The 17,200-nt window shown below is 35.3% G+C and overlaps 1 protein-coding gene across 1 annotated transcript in view; it reads left to right on the forward strand.

The window, feature by feature from the left end:
* Positions 1-13,563, forward strand: part of LOC127719173 (chitin synthase chs-2-like) — a 30,152-nt gene extending 16,589 nt beyond the window's left edge. The window contains exons 8-16 of the mRNA XM_052225196.1: positions 170-278; positions 742-895; positions 2,303-2,516; positions 2,893-3,093; positions 4,218-4,615; positions 5,183-5,347; positions 6,517-6,776; positions 7,734-7,945; positions 9,573-13,563. Of these exons, the coding sequence (XP_052081156.1) occupies positions 170-278; positions 742-895; positions 2,303-2,516; positions 2,893-3,093; positions 4,218-4,615; positions 5,183-5,347; positions 6,517-6,776; positions 7,734-7,945; positions 9,573-10,900 (3,041 nt within the window). The 3' untranslated portion in view covers positions 10,901-13,563. The remainder of the gene's footprint in view (positions 1-169; positions 279-741; positions 896-2,302; positions 2,517-2,892; positions 3,094-4,217; positions 4,616-5,182; positions 5,348-6,516; positions 6,777-7,733; positions 7,946-9,572) is intronic.
* Positions 13,564-17,200: the final 3,637 nt, after the last annotated feature.

Here is a 17,200-nt window from a genome sequence, read left to right on the forward strand (position 1 = left end):
GGATATAAATACTTATTTAAAACAACAAACGGTTGCAAAGGACAACCACTGAATTACAGTCTCCGGATTTAGAACGAGCACAAACAGATTGTCAAGTCCATGTTAAATCAAGAAAAAAATATATCTGTAAAATATCTCTTATCATTCATATTATTTCCTAATTTTCCAGCACACATATTTTTTGATGACGCGTTTGACTACCATAGCTTAGAAGAATATGAATACAGAGCCAATGATTATGTCAAAATGATGTTTGCTTGTATAGACCTGGCAGCAAGGTAAGATACACTGAATTTAAATACACCGTTGAAAATTACATGTAGTAATCAGATAAAAGACCAGCGTGTGACGAAGATATAAAATGCATGTTGTTCAACGAGTCAACTCACTGTCTTCTGTCTGTGAATGATTTGAAGACATACTTCACCTTGAATTGATATGTCTAAGCAAAACATGATTATTGTTAAACATTTTCCAATCAATATGGACAGTACATTCTGCCCATTCTAAACTTTGGAACGAGTTTCAAAATAAAACAATGCTGTTCCTTAGACATATCTATGATGTACTTTTAATTGATAAATCCAGGATACCACATTTATAACTTGATCGTCACAATTCTATTCATCCTTTTACCTCTCACGTCTAATGAAAGGAGTGCCATACTATGAATAACTTTAAGTTAAAACCAGTACAATAGGTTAATGAGTTTATCATATTTATATCCGTTTTTCCATTTAGTGCTGTTCATAGTGTGATGATGAAAATTCCACCTCCGACTAAAGTTCCCACACCATATGGTGGACGACTTATTTGGCGCATGCCTGGAGGAAACAAAATCATTGCTCATTTGAAGGATAAGGCTAAAATTAGGCACAGGAAGAGATGGAGTCAGGTATATAGAAATTCTAATTCATCATCGTGAAAAAGAAAAAAAACATAAAGTCCGTACCTGCAATTAAAATAAAAACCAAAAGGAAATGAATAGCATCTGTAGTAATTATTATGTTCTTCGTCACAAAGTAACATTGAAGCCTTTGACACGGAGAAAAAGCTAAAAAAATTACCACAATGGGTAACACGACGGGTGTCACATGTGGAGCAGGAACTGCTTACCCTTCCAGAGCATATAAGTTCAACCCCGGTTTCTTGTGGGGTTTGTGTTGCTCAGCTTTATAAGTTTGTATGTGGAGTTTGTGTTGCTCAGCTTTAGTTTGTATGTGGGGTTTGTGTTGCTCAGCTTTAGTTTGTATGTGGGGTTTGTGTTGCTCGGCTTTAGCTTGTATGTGGGGTTTGTGTTGCTCGGCTTTAGTTTGTATGTGGGGTTTGTGTTGCTCGGCTTTAGTTTGTATGTGGGGTTTGTGTTGCTCAGCTTTAGTTTGTATGTGGGGTTTGTGTTGCTCGGCTTTAGCTTGTATGTGGGGTTTGTGTTGCTCGGCTTTAGTTTGTATGTGGGGTTTGTGTTGCTCAGCTTTAGTTTGTATGTGGGGTTTGTGTTGCTCAGCTTTAGTTTGTATGTGGGGTTTGTGTTGCTCAGCTTTAGTTTGTATGTATTGTTTTGTAGATTTCGTCCGTTTTTTTTTTGCAGTTTTTTGTTTTTTGCCGTGGAATTGTCAGTTTTCTTTTCGGCTTATTATTAAATGTCCCGTTGATATCTCCAGCTCGTTTTTTAGATAGATCACCATGGACATTTAAAAAAAACAAATCTAGATAACCAGATGATCTTGAAATTTTGCCAGAAAATTGTAAGATTTATCAATTTGCTGCTAACCCATCTGTATGTTCTCTAAAGCAAAATGCCCTTGACTATTAGTGTTCCACACTTTATTTTCGTCATGCTTGAAGATTTATAATATTTGTTATATAGTGTGACCATGACAAATTATTATAGATCAAGGTCGGTTTTTTTCCCCGTTCAGATGATTTTCTGTCGATCAATCTATTAATCTTGTTGATACAACTCCTGTGGTGAAACTTTATTCACAAGAAAATGTTTTCCTATATTTTAGTGTAAACAGATTTAGTGTTCAATATTTGCACAAGGAGATATTTGGACTTTGAATATAGAAAATATAACAAATTACCGATTAACTTTTTGTTTCAGTACAATGATTTTTTAACCGACAGGGGACTATGTATTGCCATGCAATACTCTCAGAATGCTTGTTTCACTTTGTTTAATCCCACTTTTTGAATAAGTTTCAAAAAGTACAACCATGCGCGATAAGGCTAATACGCAATTTGAGTAATGTAATTCAATGGTATATTTAAACGCAGTGTAAAACCAATTTTATATTGACAGGTTATGTACATGTACTATTTCCTTGGACACAAACTAATGAATCTGAAAGACAAGACAAGGAAACAAAAGGAGAAAATAGCACAGAACACATTTCTCTTGGCCTTAGACGGGGATGTAGATTTCCAGCCATCAGCTGTTCAGCTTCTGGTGGACAGAATGAAGAAAAACCCAAATGTTGGTGCCGCTTGTGGTCGTATACATCCTATCGGTTCAGGTAAATTGGTCGTATACATCCTATCGGTTCAGGTAAATTGGTCGTATACATCCTATCGGTTCAGGTAAATTTTAAACATGTAAAATGAACGAGGTATCTATAAATATGAATCGTGCTTCAAAGAATTGAGATGTTTAAACTTTGATATAAAAGAGGGTCTGGATGGTTAAAACATGAAGTCAAGAGATTGAAGTCAAATTTATATCCAGATCAAATCAAATACTAATAACATCATCGTTGATGTCAAAATACTTCTGATTTCTATGTCTTAAAGGAACACAAAAAAAAAACAGGAGCAGATTATTTGGGGCATACCACAAACCGGAAGTAGAAGAAAATGTAGGACGCATGAAAATTAAATCATTTGTCTTTTTAGGACCTATGGTTTGGTACCAGAAGTTTGAATATGCTATCAGTCATTGGTTACAGAAAGCTGCAGAAAATGTCATGGGGTGTGTTTTATGCAGTCCCGGATGCTTCAGCTTATTTAGAGGCTATGCATTAATGGACGATAACGTGATGAAACGATACACAACGCCACCTACCGAAGCTAGTCACTACGTACAGTATGACCAAGGTTTGATTCTTGAAATTAAAAATGTACAAGTTTAACCTTTCTAAAAGGCATGGAGTACGTGCTTCGCAGTGTCATAAATTACGTCAAGTTGAAGCAATCGTTTTGATGGGGTCTTGAATACCCATACTGTAGTTTTAGTCCTTATCTTCTGTATTTAATATCTTCTTCTGTACGGGACATGCTCCCCATTCTAGTCAAATATACGACCTGTAGTTGTTTACTTCTATGCCATTATGTCTCTGGTGGAGAGTTTTCTTGTTGACATTCATATTACTATATCTTCTTATTTTTTTACAATAGAACCTTAGCCGCATCATAATGCAACCAACTATAAATTTGTTAGGAAATAATTTAAAGATGGTGTTAATATCGAACGAAACTGATACCTTCGCAATGTGATACAAAGAATAAATAAAATAGAAACAAATCTGAGAATCGTGTAACAACAGATTAAATGTTAATCAAACTTCATTCGCACCGTGAAATAATTTCAAGATGGTGTGAATATCGAATGAAACTAATACCTTTGCACTGAATTTTCTATTTCTATTTTATTTTTCTTAATCTGCTACCCTTCCGGAGCATGTAAGATCACATCCCGGTTTGTGGTGGAGTTCGTGTTGCTCAGTTTTTTAGTTTTCTATGTTGTGTTTTGTCTTTTCGTCGGTTTCCTTTTTTTTTTGCCATGTGGCATTGTTTCCGACTTGTGAGTTTGAATGTACCTTTGGTATCTTTTGCGTCTTTTTAGCACGCGTTACACTTAAAGGATTTGAGAACGCTTGCGTAACCAAGTTTTGAAAGATAAATATAATATCCTGCGTGGCTTATTTGTAAAACCATATTCTTATAAATAACGGTCTGGATAGGTGTCTCTTATTTCTTTACTCTTCATTTTGTTTCCTCTATTCTTTACTTGTTTTGCCAATTATTCTCTATTTTTTTTATAATTCAGCAACCCGTAATTCTCTAATCTCAATTCTTTTTGCTTATTCTTTATTCTTTAATTTTTTGCCTTTCACTCTGCACTTTTAAATTATATATATATAGATATAAGGAGCTCATTCGTCTCTATTCTGTATAACTCATCCAGGCCCTCCTTTACGTTATTTGTTTACATATTTTAGGTGAGGATCGTTGGCTCTGTACCCTTTTGCTACAACAAGGATACAAAGTAGAGTATGTTGCTGCGTCAGATGCCTTGACCTATGCCCCGGAAGGATTTAATGAATTTTATAATCAGCGTCGACGATGGTCCCCTTCAACAATGGCAAACATTATGGACCTTTTAATGGATTGGAAAAATGTCACGGCCAAAAACGAGGACATTTCAAAACTGTACATCGCCTACCAAATGTTTATGATGGTATCCTCAATATTGACCCCTGGAACGATATTGCTGATGATTCTTGGATCGTTGTATACAGCTTTCCCAGCGATTGAACCATGGACAGCGTTTGTTGTCAATCTTATTCCAGTGGTCATAATGGTGGTTCTTTGTTTTGTTGCTAAAACGGACGTTCAGGTATTATTTTATTTAGATGAATTTCGCTATTATGTTCAGATCAATTTTGGTCATATAAATGTAATTCTTCAACTGTTTCGGTTCTTGTACATCCTTGGCTTTCAAATATTCGGCTTTGAACGTTGTTGATAAAGATAGATCCAGAAAAGCGCTTTGGACGCATAAAATTTGACAAAAATGTTGTTTTTCATGTTTGTATGATGTAAGGCTGTGTTATCTGTTACGTTATAGAAGAGTTCCGATAAGTGGCCGCTGAGGGAGCTACCATTTGATTTTTATGGGGGGGGGGGGGGGGGGGGCTAGGATGAAATTTAAAAAAAATTGGCAGGACAGGAGTTTTGAGTAAAAAAAAGGCAGGATGAGCAACTTTGCCAAAAAAATAAGGCGGGATGACAATTTGTGTAAAAAAAGTCAGGATAAAGTAATGAAAAAAAAAGGCAGGACCGAAAAGAGTAAAAAATAAAAAGGCAGGACAGATATCACAACTAAAAAAATGCAGGACAAAATTTTTCATCCTATTTTGTCCACCATTAACTCGTTGGTTTAATTACTTATAATATTTTTCAGTTGAGTTATGCGGCCATTTTGTCCACCTTGTACTCGTTGTTGATGATGATAGTTATAGTTGGATTGTTGAAGGAGGCAGTCGGGGCCGCATTTTGTTCTGTGACAACGTTCTTCCTAGTTTTTGTAGCTGGTGTATTTGTTCTCTCAGCAATGCTTCACCCACAGGTAAACATATAAGTAAAACTTTCAAATGAGGGTCTGGATTGGGGGTCTTTCATTTTTGTAATCTTTCAATTTTTATTTTTTTTGGGGGGGGGGGGGATTTGTCTGTTTCTTTGAAAATAACGTTTATTCTGTAAAATTTCCATGGAAATCTTTTAACTATTAGATTTACTAGTATTTGCTTTTCATGATTGCTCAATTTTCTCTATTCATTGATTTTTTTGGAAATTATTCTCTATTTTGTAAACCCCATCTAGACCCTCTTAAGTACTAGTTATGAACCTGGACCATTGAGGAAACAAGTTAGGGTATGAATCAAAGAAAAAGATAATTGAATTATGGGCCACGAAATTAAAGAATAAAGATGATGGATGGCTTTAAAACGTCCAGAGCCAAATTGAATAAATATGAGAGCATGTTTATGTGATAGGAATATGAACCCTCCTTTGTACAAGACCAACACGCTGAGCCATATTTTTAGCGTGCTAGTTCATACCGTAACAGTCTGTAGGAAGACATGGCATCCTACCTAGACAAATCAATCTGACTCAGAGCCAGGTTTGCAATAATAAGAATACAAATCAGTTTTTGTATGAATCCACCAAGTATACCAGACTCATATTCAAATACGCCTGACTACTTAAGAATCATTGGCGCTCGAATAATACAATTGGAAGAGTATTGAAAATTAAAATATCTATTTTTTTATGTTTTATTGTGATGATATCAAAATTAATAATGATAAGTTATTGGAGCATATTGATCACATCTTCGTAAGAATGCTGTTACATCTACAATGTAATATGAAAATAAGAAGATGTGGTATGATTGTCAATGAGTCAAGTTTCCACCAAAAACACAATCAATTTTAGGTCACCGTATGACCTCTACAAAGTGTAAAACACATATTACATACGAAGTTATAAAAGACCCTCACATGGCAAAATGTAAAACAATTCAAACCAGAAAACTAACCAGCCAGGTTTATGTAAGAAACACTAAACCAAAAACAAATATGACATACAGCAACAAACGACAACGTCTGAATTACAGGCTCTTGACTTTGGGCAGGTATATATAGAATATGACGTCATTAAACATGTTGGCGGGCTCCCAACCCTCCCCTAATCTGGGCACATTTATGAACATAATTATGGGTGTTTTTTGTTTAGGAATTTTGGTGCATTATCCATGGCTTACTGTATTTTCTTGCAATCCCATCCATGTCTATGCTGTTGATGATTTACTCTCTCGGCAATCTGCACGTGGTATCCTGGGGAACACGTGAGACAAAGGCACCAACTCCACAACAAGGAGCGCAGCAAGAAAAACCTCAGCAGAATGCAGTACAGAACTGGTTGGAAAAAATTGGATTATCGGACAACAGTCAGGCGTCATCCGAATATCAGTTTTCGTTCGGAAATTTGTTTAGGTTAGTCTTGCTCTATCTCATCCGAAAACTATGATACACCTGATGTCAAAGTTCAATTTTTTTGTCAGAATACTATTAAGTTATTAAAAAAATTGTGCATACATTGTAAAATTAAAATATATTTTGTTTAGCGTTTTGTACTCAGTATATATAATATATATACAAGGTAGGTATAATCTAGATCTTTTCTAACAGTATACAGTCAATATGACACCTGGACATTACAAGTGATGTCGATTAATCCTTTCTCCCATTACTGATTAATATTAATATATTTACAGTTTATATAACTAAGGATTTTTTTTAATCATCAATATATAAACACGAAGTCACACGTCAATATGATAATCTTTTTTCGCACATTCTAATTTCTGTAAATATATTCTTTCTTCTTATACCAGAAACTTGATACCATTGATTAGTTATGATTTCAGTAGGGTCAATACAGTCAGAATTTGTTTAATTTACATTTGCGACATGTGGATCATGATCTGTTTACCCGTCCGGAGCACCTGACTTCACCCTCGCTTTTTTCGCTTGCTCAGATTTTTTTATATACATGTCGTGTTTTGTAGGCATATGTTTGTCTTTTTAACGTTTTTTAAAGTTTGTGTCATGGAATTGTCGGTTTTTCTTCGAATGATGATTTCTGATTTTCCCTTTTGTATCCTCTGTCTCTTGTTTTCCCATTTGCTTCTTTTTAACACGATAACCTTATAAAAAATAAGGTGATATAATATGATTGCCAATGATACAACTACCCACCAGAGTTTAAATGTCGTTGAAGTAAGCAATTATAGGTCACCGTACGGCCTTCAACAGTGAGCAAAACCCATACCGTCTAGTCAGCTATGAAAGTCCACTTAATATATTTACATATTTAAGATCACAAAAGTGATACTTGATAACTAAAATATTACTTCTACCCTCTGTAAGCATTACCTTTTCATCTTTAAGGTGTATGTGTTGTCCACGGTCTGATGTTCAGAATGAGGATGCTAGGTTGCGAGCTATATTGGAGCGACTGGAAGACATGGATAACAAAATGACGGAAGTGACGTCATTTTCACAACGTGGTAGCATTTCCGGGTCATCAAAACCGGACAAGAAGGACGAAGAAATGACACCATTTTCAAAACAGGATGTCCTAATGGACGGTGGCGAAAGAAGTAAGCTAACAGCAAATTAAAAAAAGGCGTGCTGCTTAGAATAGAATAATAAATTTAATAACATTTTCGAGAAAAGAAAAAAAACAATAATATTTCCTCCTATCCCATGCAAGTGAACACTAATTTTTACCATATTTAAAGTATACGCTCCAACTTCCTCCACCAATCAAAACTGGCCGCCAAGAAGTAGCGATTGGTGCTAAAAGTGGCGTTAAACACCAAAAATTACTTAAAGGCCAACAATAGCAATTTATATCACATAATAATAAGGTAACATTTAACGTGTTTTTGTTTAAATGGTGTTGTTTAATTACTGACTTATTGATAATTATCACTAAATCTCTTTTATAAATGTTTCAAAATCCAGATACATGTATATCATAAGAAAACAAGAACGTTGAGGAAGGAGAATAATATGATTGTCATTGGACAACAAGACGAGATGACAAACGAAATTCAGCCGAAAATAACACAAAAACTAAGACTGAATAGCATTAACCCATTGAACCAAAGTGTTCCGGAAAGGTAGGGTGTACTGGTACAACTCTGATGTTAGAAATGATCACCGACAAAGTCTTCGCCACATGGATTTAAGCATAAACAACGGGAAAGTATTATGTCCTCCTTGAGGGTAGGAATATCCTGATCCACTTTTGACAACCGTTGTGCTACTCATGACTAGGAAAATGTCTTCACTCCGCAAGGATATTAGCATGCGGAAAACAGAGGATGCTCTCATGTGCTTCATAAGGGTATGAAGTTCCGGCTCCACTATTGACACCCATGGTGTTGCTCATGACTAGCAAACATTCTTCACCCCGCATGGATATTAGCATGCAATAAATCGAGGTAGATCTACTGTGTGCCATAAGAGTAGACAGTTTATGTTCCACTTTTGACAACCGTCATGTAACTCATGGCTAGGAAATGTCTGGTGATAAGTCAGTAATATAAAAAAAAGAGTAAATGTGTTGCTATTTTGTGAAGGAGAATGATTGCAACTTGAAACTTCAAGTTATTTTACTTGCAGAATTAAACGCCCCCATCGTATTTGCCGGTAATGTTTATATGGCCTGACGAATCATTAATATATTAAAAAGAAATATTAATATTATCAGTCAGCAACCTACAATCGAACGATAAACACTAGAAAAGTTATAACTGACAAAGCTCAATTGTCGTTCTTATTACAAAAAAGTTCATTGTGACCATTCCCTGGTAGATCACTACCTGACGTCTCCCTTTTAAATACACTGCGTTTTAAAATACCATTAATAGTTTACTATCGTATTGAAGCTCACATATTGTATTCAGAGTCCTCGTCTTCAAGGTGAATATCATGCCTTTAAATTTGATTTTATTATGTATGTTGGTGAGTTTCAGATCCAGTTTCGTTTTGGATGACTTAGTTTTAACAAAACAAACGGGGATCCTTGATTTATTCCAAAGATTGGGTATTCATGGTTACCCACCAAAATTAGTTTCTTCTTTCGTAAAGTTACATAGATATATTACAGCAAACCCACGATATAAGGATAAAGACAGATGAAAAGAGACGAAACCATGGTGTCACTACAAAATTAGTTTCTTTTATCATAAAAAACATAAATATATTTATATTTTACAGTAAATCCAATTTACAAGGAAGAAAAACAGAAGAAAAGAGACGAACTAACAGATCCTTATTGGGTTCACGATGGCCAGTTACGCAAAGGAGCGATTGAGGTTCTGGATAAAGGGGAGGTTGACTTTTGGCAAAAATTCATCAAGAGATACCTGTTTCCAATTGAAAGTAACAAGGAACACGAGAAGAAAGTAGCTAATGATCTGATTGAGCTCCGAAACAAAGTTTGCTTAGCTTTTCTTCTTATCAACGCACTATTTGTTACAATCGTATACACGCTTACGGAAGTGAACAAATCGGACGGTTCTCTGTCAATTCCGCTTCCATGTCATAGTGGCAATGATAAGTCTGATGCAAATACAGGAAATACAGGTCAAGGGAAGATTGAACCTATATCCTTCGCTTTCACAGGTGTATTTGGGCTCATGCTGTTCATACAATTCATTTGCATGTTATTTCATCGCTATTCCACTCTTTTACACATCATTGCTAGTGCAGAGGTCAAACTTAAAAAGCATATAAGAAAAGCTATTGGAAATAACCAAGAACAAGATGTACAAAATATCGGTATAGAAGATGGATTAGATCTCGTTCGTCAAATGCAATCTTCAAATGAACCGGATAGTGATACTGTTTCTCTTGATTCGTTCGATCATCTCGGGGACGACACGACACGTGATGATGATGACGAGTTACCAGGAGAACCGAAAGGGAAAGATTTATGGAACAAACTTCAGAAGAGGAGAAAACAAATGGCTGCAAACACATTAAGTAAAAATTTCATTAAAAATTTCACAAAGTTACAACTCGTTGTGGAGTCGGATGAGACAGCAAGTATCTCGCCGGTATCTGGGGATAACTTCGGGTTTACTGAAGATCGTATCGGAAATGTCCAGAAACAGTTTGGAAAGAGACGATTTTCGAGAAAATCTTTACATACTATCGTAAATATAGTCCAGAACGACTCCATTAAGGACGAAATAAAAAAACGAGCAGACCAACTAACCAAGATTGATGATTTAAGGAAGGAGAGACTGCGGGCAATTCTAAGGAAGGCAGTTCTGAAGGCTAATTCTGAAAACAAAACAAGGTCTACTTTAGGGAGTGTTGTACAAGCGAATCTAGTCCAGCGAAACATATCCAGAATCGATAAAGAAATGGATGAACAAATTCATAATATGGACCCTCCTCCGATAGCATCTATCAGTGAGGAAGACGTTGAACCACGTGACAATGCTAGCAACACATCTTGGCCAAGCGAAAGTAAATATGCTTTAAAGAGCACAAAGGACGACACCAAGGATCTTAATAACTCAGATTTATTGTTTTGACATTTTTGCACTTATGGAATCCGTACCCTAATGATATCGATCATCATGAGTCATCCGCAAAAGTTCGTTTATTACAAATACGTCTTCGATAACCTTCGGATTTCATCGGGTTTCATCGCAAACGCTATATAATTAAATATTTAGGTAGATTGTTTAATCATAACTTTAAACTTTAAATTTGTAAATTTATCATTCAACATGATTGTAAAATGAAATATTTCTAAACAAATATGTATTGTACATGTTTCGGTTTGTGCATGAATAACATATTCAGACACATGATGCAAGTTTGCGATTATACCTTTTAATCAATTTTCTAAAAACACCGTTCCCCTTAAAACGTTACATATAGCACATTGTAATTGTAATTGTTTGTCTATTGATTTTATTTCTTTAAATATGTTCTATTACACAAAGGAAGCACTAAGATTGGAAAGTGAAACATTTTACAGCGAAATCTGTCTAAATTCATTTCGGGTCAATTTATAGCTTGCTATGCGGTATGGGTTTTGCTCATTGTTGAAGGCTGTACGGTGACTTATAGTTACTTACTTCTTCGTTATTTGGTTTCTAGTGAAGAGTTGTCTTATTGGTGATAATACCCTTCTTCTTACGGATATGGTGAAGAGTTGTCTTACTGGTGATAATACCCTTCTTCTTACGGATATGATGAAGAGTTGTCTTACTGGTGATAATACCCTTCTTCTTACGTATATGGTGAAGAGTTGACTTATTGGTGATAATACCCTTCTTCTTACGGATATGGTGAAGAGTTGTCTTACTGGTGATAATACCCTTCTTCTTACGGATATGATGAAGAGTTGTCTTACTGGTGATAATACCCTTCTTCTTACGGATATGGTGAAGAGTTGACTTATTGGTGATAATACCCTTCTTCTTACGGATATGGTGAATTACGGAAATGGTGAAGAGTTGTCTTACTGGTGATAATACCCTTCTTCTTACGGATATGGTGAAGAGTTGTCTTACTGGTGATAATACCCTTCTTCTTACGGATATGGTGAAGAGTTGTCTTATTGGTGATAATACCCTTCTTCTTACGGATATGGTGAAGAGTTGTCTTATTGGTGATAATACCCTATTTCTTACGGATAGATTCTATGTTCACAATTTCCTAAACACAGGGCGAAAATTTTAACCAATGAGCAACTAAAAGTAATGAGAAGAAGAATGCAGACAACAAAAAAAGATAAAAAACAAAAAGAACAATTAGGCAAACAAAAACAGAAAACAGAACAATTCTGTAACACACAAATAACTAAAGATTAAGCATTAGGACCCAATCATATACCCGTTTAAAACCGAGTTCTTCCGAAAAACCAGCAGTTCCTGCTCTAATACTAACACCAACAGTGTTACCCGTTTTAAATTCGATGATGAGTTATTTCCCTTGATGAGGCGTGATGAAACAACGGATTTGTCGTTTTTAAAATGTAACTTCCCTAACTATAAGCTACCACCAAAGTCATACATGTAAAAAGAATTGGTACAAGTAAGTCTGTTAACCTTAAACTGCACCCAATGTGAAAATTTGAAATTTAAACAATGTTTGGTAAGTTTCATATTTTGATACAAATGTTTGATTTATGAGGGTCCCGATGGGTTTTTAGAGAATACAGAATAATTTGCGAAAAATAGAGAATGAAAGCATGAACAGGTTAGAATAGAGAAACATAGACAAATAGAAAACAATAATGAGTGGAGATTATAGGAATAAAAATGATAGAGCAAAATTATAAAACATTGAAAACCCCCGCATTCGGACCCCTCATTAATACAGGTTATAACGTGCTTTGGATTAGACAGGTCTTCGCTGTAACAGTACATGTATGTCAGAAGTAAAAGTTAAAGGACTGGTAAAACTGTCATATAAGAATTAACAAAAATTAATAATTAGTAAAGTGATAATGTGCCGTCACGTGGTTGTTTATTATTTATGTTTCATTCAGTTGTATTTGTATTAATTTTAAAAAAATGTGTTTGCTAATAAAAACATAATATATTCTTTCATACAATATGTTGTCATGCTTTTTGTCTGTTTAATATAGTACTACTAAGGGGTGTTTAACGACCTTGGCTACCCATTATGGTCTCGCACGGTCGAAAAATGATATAAGATGTATTTGAAAAGTCTCATTTTTGGCTCCTTGAATTCTAAATTAAAAAATATCATAAATCTATCAAACCATCATTCATATGTGTACAACGTATTTAAAAGGGAGGTGAAATTTACGAAAGGAACATTCAAAGTCATTAGTAGAAAAAGATTAAACTGTAAGATACCGCTCCACATGTAGAACCCGTCATGCCCAGCTGGTCTGCGCGAACGTACGACAGATTCGTAAAAACTTAACGCGCCGTGTCAAGTATAGTATTCCCTTTTATTCGAAATTTGTTAACATATTCGCTTTAGGCTCTTCAGAATTACTACAGTCAACAAAGTTTTTGAAAATCATTACAAAATGTCTAGCTTGTCCATCCGTATATTTGATGTTCATAGATGCTTTTTTTTTACATAAATAAATATTCTTATGACCCTGGCTCTGTAAAAAAAAACAACAACAAAAAAACAACAACTAAACACAATCAAGAAGCTTTAACAAAATATTCAGGCTACAAACAATATTGAATTTTGTACCTTGTAGAATAATAGAAATATATATTTGTACTTGCTATACGTAGCAGTGGAAAGTGCAATTGAAATTGCTTTTATCTTTGCTTCTTACGCCTTTACAAATTAATATAATCCGCGGTGCTACATTTGTAGGAACCATCTTGTGGTACACTTGTAGGACTAGTCTTGTGCTACATTTGTAGGAACAGTCTTGTGCTACATTTGTAGGAACAGTCTTGTGGTACATATGTAGGAACAGTCTTGTGGTACATTTGTAGGAACAGTATTGTGTTACATTTGTAGGAACAGTCTTGTGCTACATTTGTAGGACCAGTCTTGTGCTACATTTAATGGACCAGTCTTGTGGTACATTTGTAGGAATAGTCTTGTGTTACATTTGTAGGACCTGTCTTGTGCTACATTTGTAGAAACAGTCTTGTGCTACATTTGTAGGACCAGTCTTGTGCTACATTTGTAGGCACAGTCTTGTGCTACATTTGTAGGAACAGTCTTGTGCTACATTTGTAAGACCAGATTTGTGCTACATTTGTAGGAACAGTCTGGTGCTACATTTGTAGGAACAGTTTTGTGCTACATTTGTAGGAACAGTCTTGTGCTACATTTGTAGGAACAGTCTTGAAATTGAACTGAGGTCCGTGATATGAATATGTACTAGACCGACACTCTTCGATTTAGTACGTGCTAGTACAGGACATGTAACAATAACAATACTGTGTGGTATGGGTCTTGCTCATTGTCGAAGGTGACGGTGACCTATTATAGTTGAATATCTATGTCATTTGGTCTCTGGTTGAGAGTTGTTTCTTTGGTAGTTATACCACATCTTCTTATTTTTTATATCCCGGAAACATTAATATTCTGATTCTTTTCTCTGACTCCTAAACTGCTAAATGCCACGTGCTTAGCGATAAAGAAGAAAATACCGATTCTTAAGTCTTCTGGTTTGACCTGGTCATGAAACGTATCCACCTTCCACATTCGAGATATGATGAATTTTCACTTTCTTCGTCTCACCAAAAATTAAAAAAAATCATTTGAATATCTATATAAAGGTTTTTTGATCAAATCGAAAAGTTTTCCGCGTAATATATCTATACTACAAAAGAAAGAGACCGATTTCATTGAGCCGCAACTCCTCTGAAACCATACAAAGTCGGAAATATTTGTGATATGACGTATAAATGTAGTGTTTTGTACTTCCTAAATTTGGCTTTGAAACAATCTTTTTTCCACAGAAAACGCCAATTTTTGAGAAAATATCCGAATTCTGAGACCGTTTTCGATCAGTGTCTTATACGCTTTCGCGCATGCTCAGTCAACGAACTGCCCGACAGCTCGGTCCACGGCCAACTCGCACCACTCAAAACACTCTCACTAATTATTACAACTTGCATCACTTTATCAAACTCGCATCACTCAAAAAAAAAGAAATATTACAAACTCGAAGAAATGTGTTTAATCCTTAGATTGTTTTCTTCTTCTCTTAGTCAGTTCCTCCTTTCTCGGAGCACCCGTGTCACACAGAGACAGAACTCGCACCACTCGAAAAAAAATACTACTAATTCGCACCACTGAAGAAATGTTTTAAATCATCAGAAAGTTCTAGATTGACTTCTTCTTCTCTGAGTTATTTCCTCCGTTCTTGGAGCACCCGTATCACACAGAAACAGAACTTGACTCTCACCTTTCGAAAGAAAAAAAAAGAAATATTACAAACTAGCACCATTGAAAAATGTTTTTTAATTATCAGTGTTCTAGGTTGTCTTCTTCTTCTCTGAGTTATTTACTTCGTTCTAGGAGCACCTTTGTAACACCGAGACGGAAGCTACTAATTGGACATTCAAACTCCTATGGAAGAAGAACTGACAAACTAATAAAAACTATCAACATAATGCATCAGTGCATAAAACAGTTTGAGAAACACGAACCCAAGCTGTGTATCACTATAAACATTTCAAGTATGCTTCAAGCCGTGCTCGCGCGGGTTTTTTCTAGTATGACTATAAAAATAAGGAGATGTGGTATGATTGCCAATGAGACAACTATTCACCAAAGTTAAATGAAGTGTATGTAAGAAATAATAGGCAACCATATGGCCTTCAAATATTGTCTTAATAGTTTAACATGATAATTTGTCTTACTGTTTATTTGGAGAGAATCACTGACTATGGGCAGGACAACTGTCAATCAGTGTCAATAAAGAACGGAGTCGAACACACCTCGCCATTAGTTAACTGTCGATCCTTGTCAATAAAGATTGGAGTCGAACACATCTCGCCATGGGCAGTGTTCGAACTCACAAACGCAGAGTGAACTGTCGAGTGAACACTGTAGATGAACTAATAATCTACATAACTGCTTACTTCCACTTCATTTGAACTTAGGTGGACAGTTGTTTCATTTGCCATCATCCCACATCTCATTATTCTAATATTAGGATCATTCGACCACCGTGGACCCCATGAACATTGGCTAGACAAGAACTGTTAAAAGATGTCTTTTTTGTGAGTACTTTGCTGAAAGATATCAAATAGCAGTTTTGCATTTCACAAAGACATAACAAGAAACAATCAAACGATAAAAAAATGCAGACAGATTTATGACAATAAGGCATGGACTATTTGACTTTCTGTGTGTGTGTGTGTGTGGGGGGGGGGGAGTTTTATATCAAGCCAGATTTGTTTTATCATGCAAACCGAGCAAGAATATTTTTTTTCAGTCAATCCAAAGCAAGATTATTTAAAAAAAAAATACATCATACATGTCATACTTGCTGTTGATGAAGCTAGAATAGGCCAGATTGTTTTTTTGTGTCAAAAAAGAGGTCAGATTTTTTTTTTTCAAACAAACCCAGCACCCCCTTCCCCCAAAGTCTAATGGTCCATGCCTAAACGAAAACAAATATGAAATACAGCAACCAATTTCATTCTTTTTTTTATAGTTTAGGTGAATGCTTGTAGATCAGACACAATATTGCATAAATCTCAAACGGTGAAGCTTTATCAATCTAGTTACTAAAGAAAGAATGGTGGGGTTTATGCCTAAATATGACATCTTAATCATAAACTATGATATTCATATTTCACTTCTTGTGCACCAAACACAAGAACACTGACAATTAACGTCTAAAAGATGTTTTTATTTATAAATTTATCATTTGGTATAATCGAGGGAAGGTACAATTTCCTGAGCCACAAAGCAAATACCCCTACGGAACATAATATATATGTTTGAATAAACCGAATAGGAACAGTTAATATAAACATTCAATTCCATCTCATTATTTATAAACTATCAAGTGGTTAAACACACAAATGGCCAAGCGTCTCTATGCATGATGGATCAAAAGGATATTATATATATATACCATACGTTTTACAAATACCTCGCCAGAGAAGGTAATACTAACAGACATATCCTTAAGGGGATATCCAACATTTTTACTAAAATAGAATTTGCTCTTTTAATTTTCATTAAATTTTTACAATTTTTTTCATTTTCACTTGTTTTGTTTCGAGAGCAACATTGACGAGTTTTATTACAAAATTATTAGCTTTATGTATTTATCTTATACAGACCTTCTAAAATTCAAACTGACCACACGCACGATACACGCACGCACGATACACGCACGGTGAATGCAC

Source organism: Mytilus californianus, unplaced genomic scaffold, assembly GCF_021869535.1.
Source record: "Mytilus californianus isolate M0D057914Y unplaced genomic scaffold, xbMytCali1.0.p SCAF_10, whole genome shotgun sequence".
NCBI classification, from domain to species: Eukaryota; Metazoa; Mollusca; class Bivalvia; order Mytilida; family Mytilidae; genus Mytilus; species Mytilus californianus.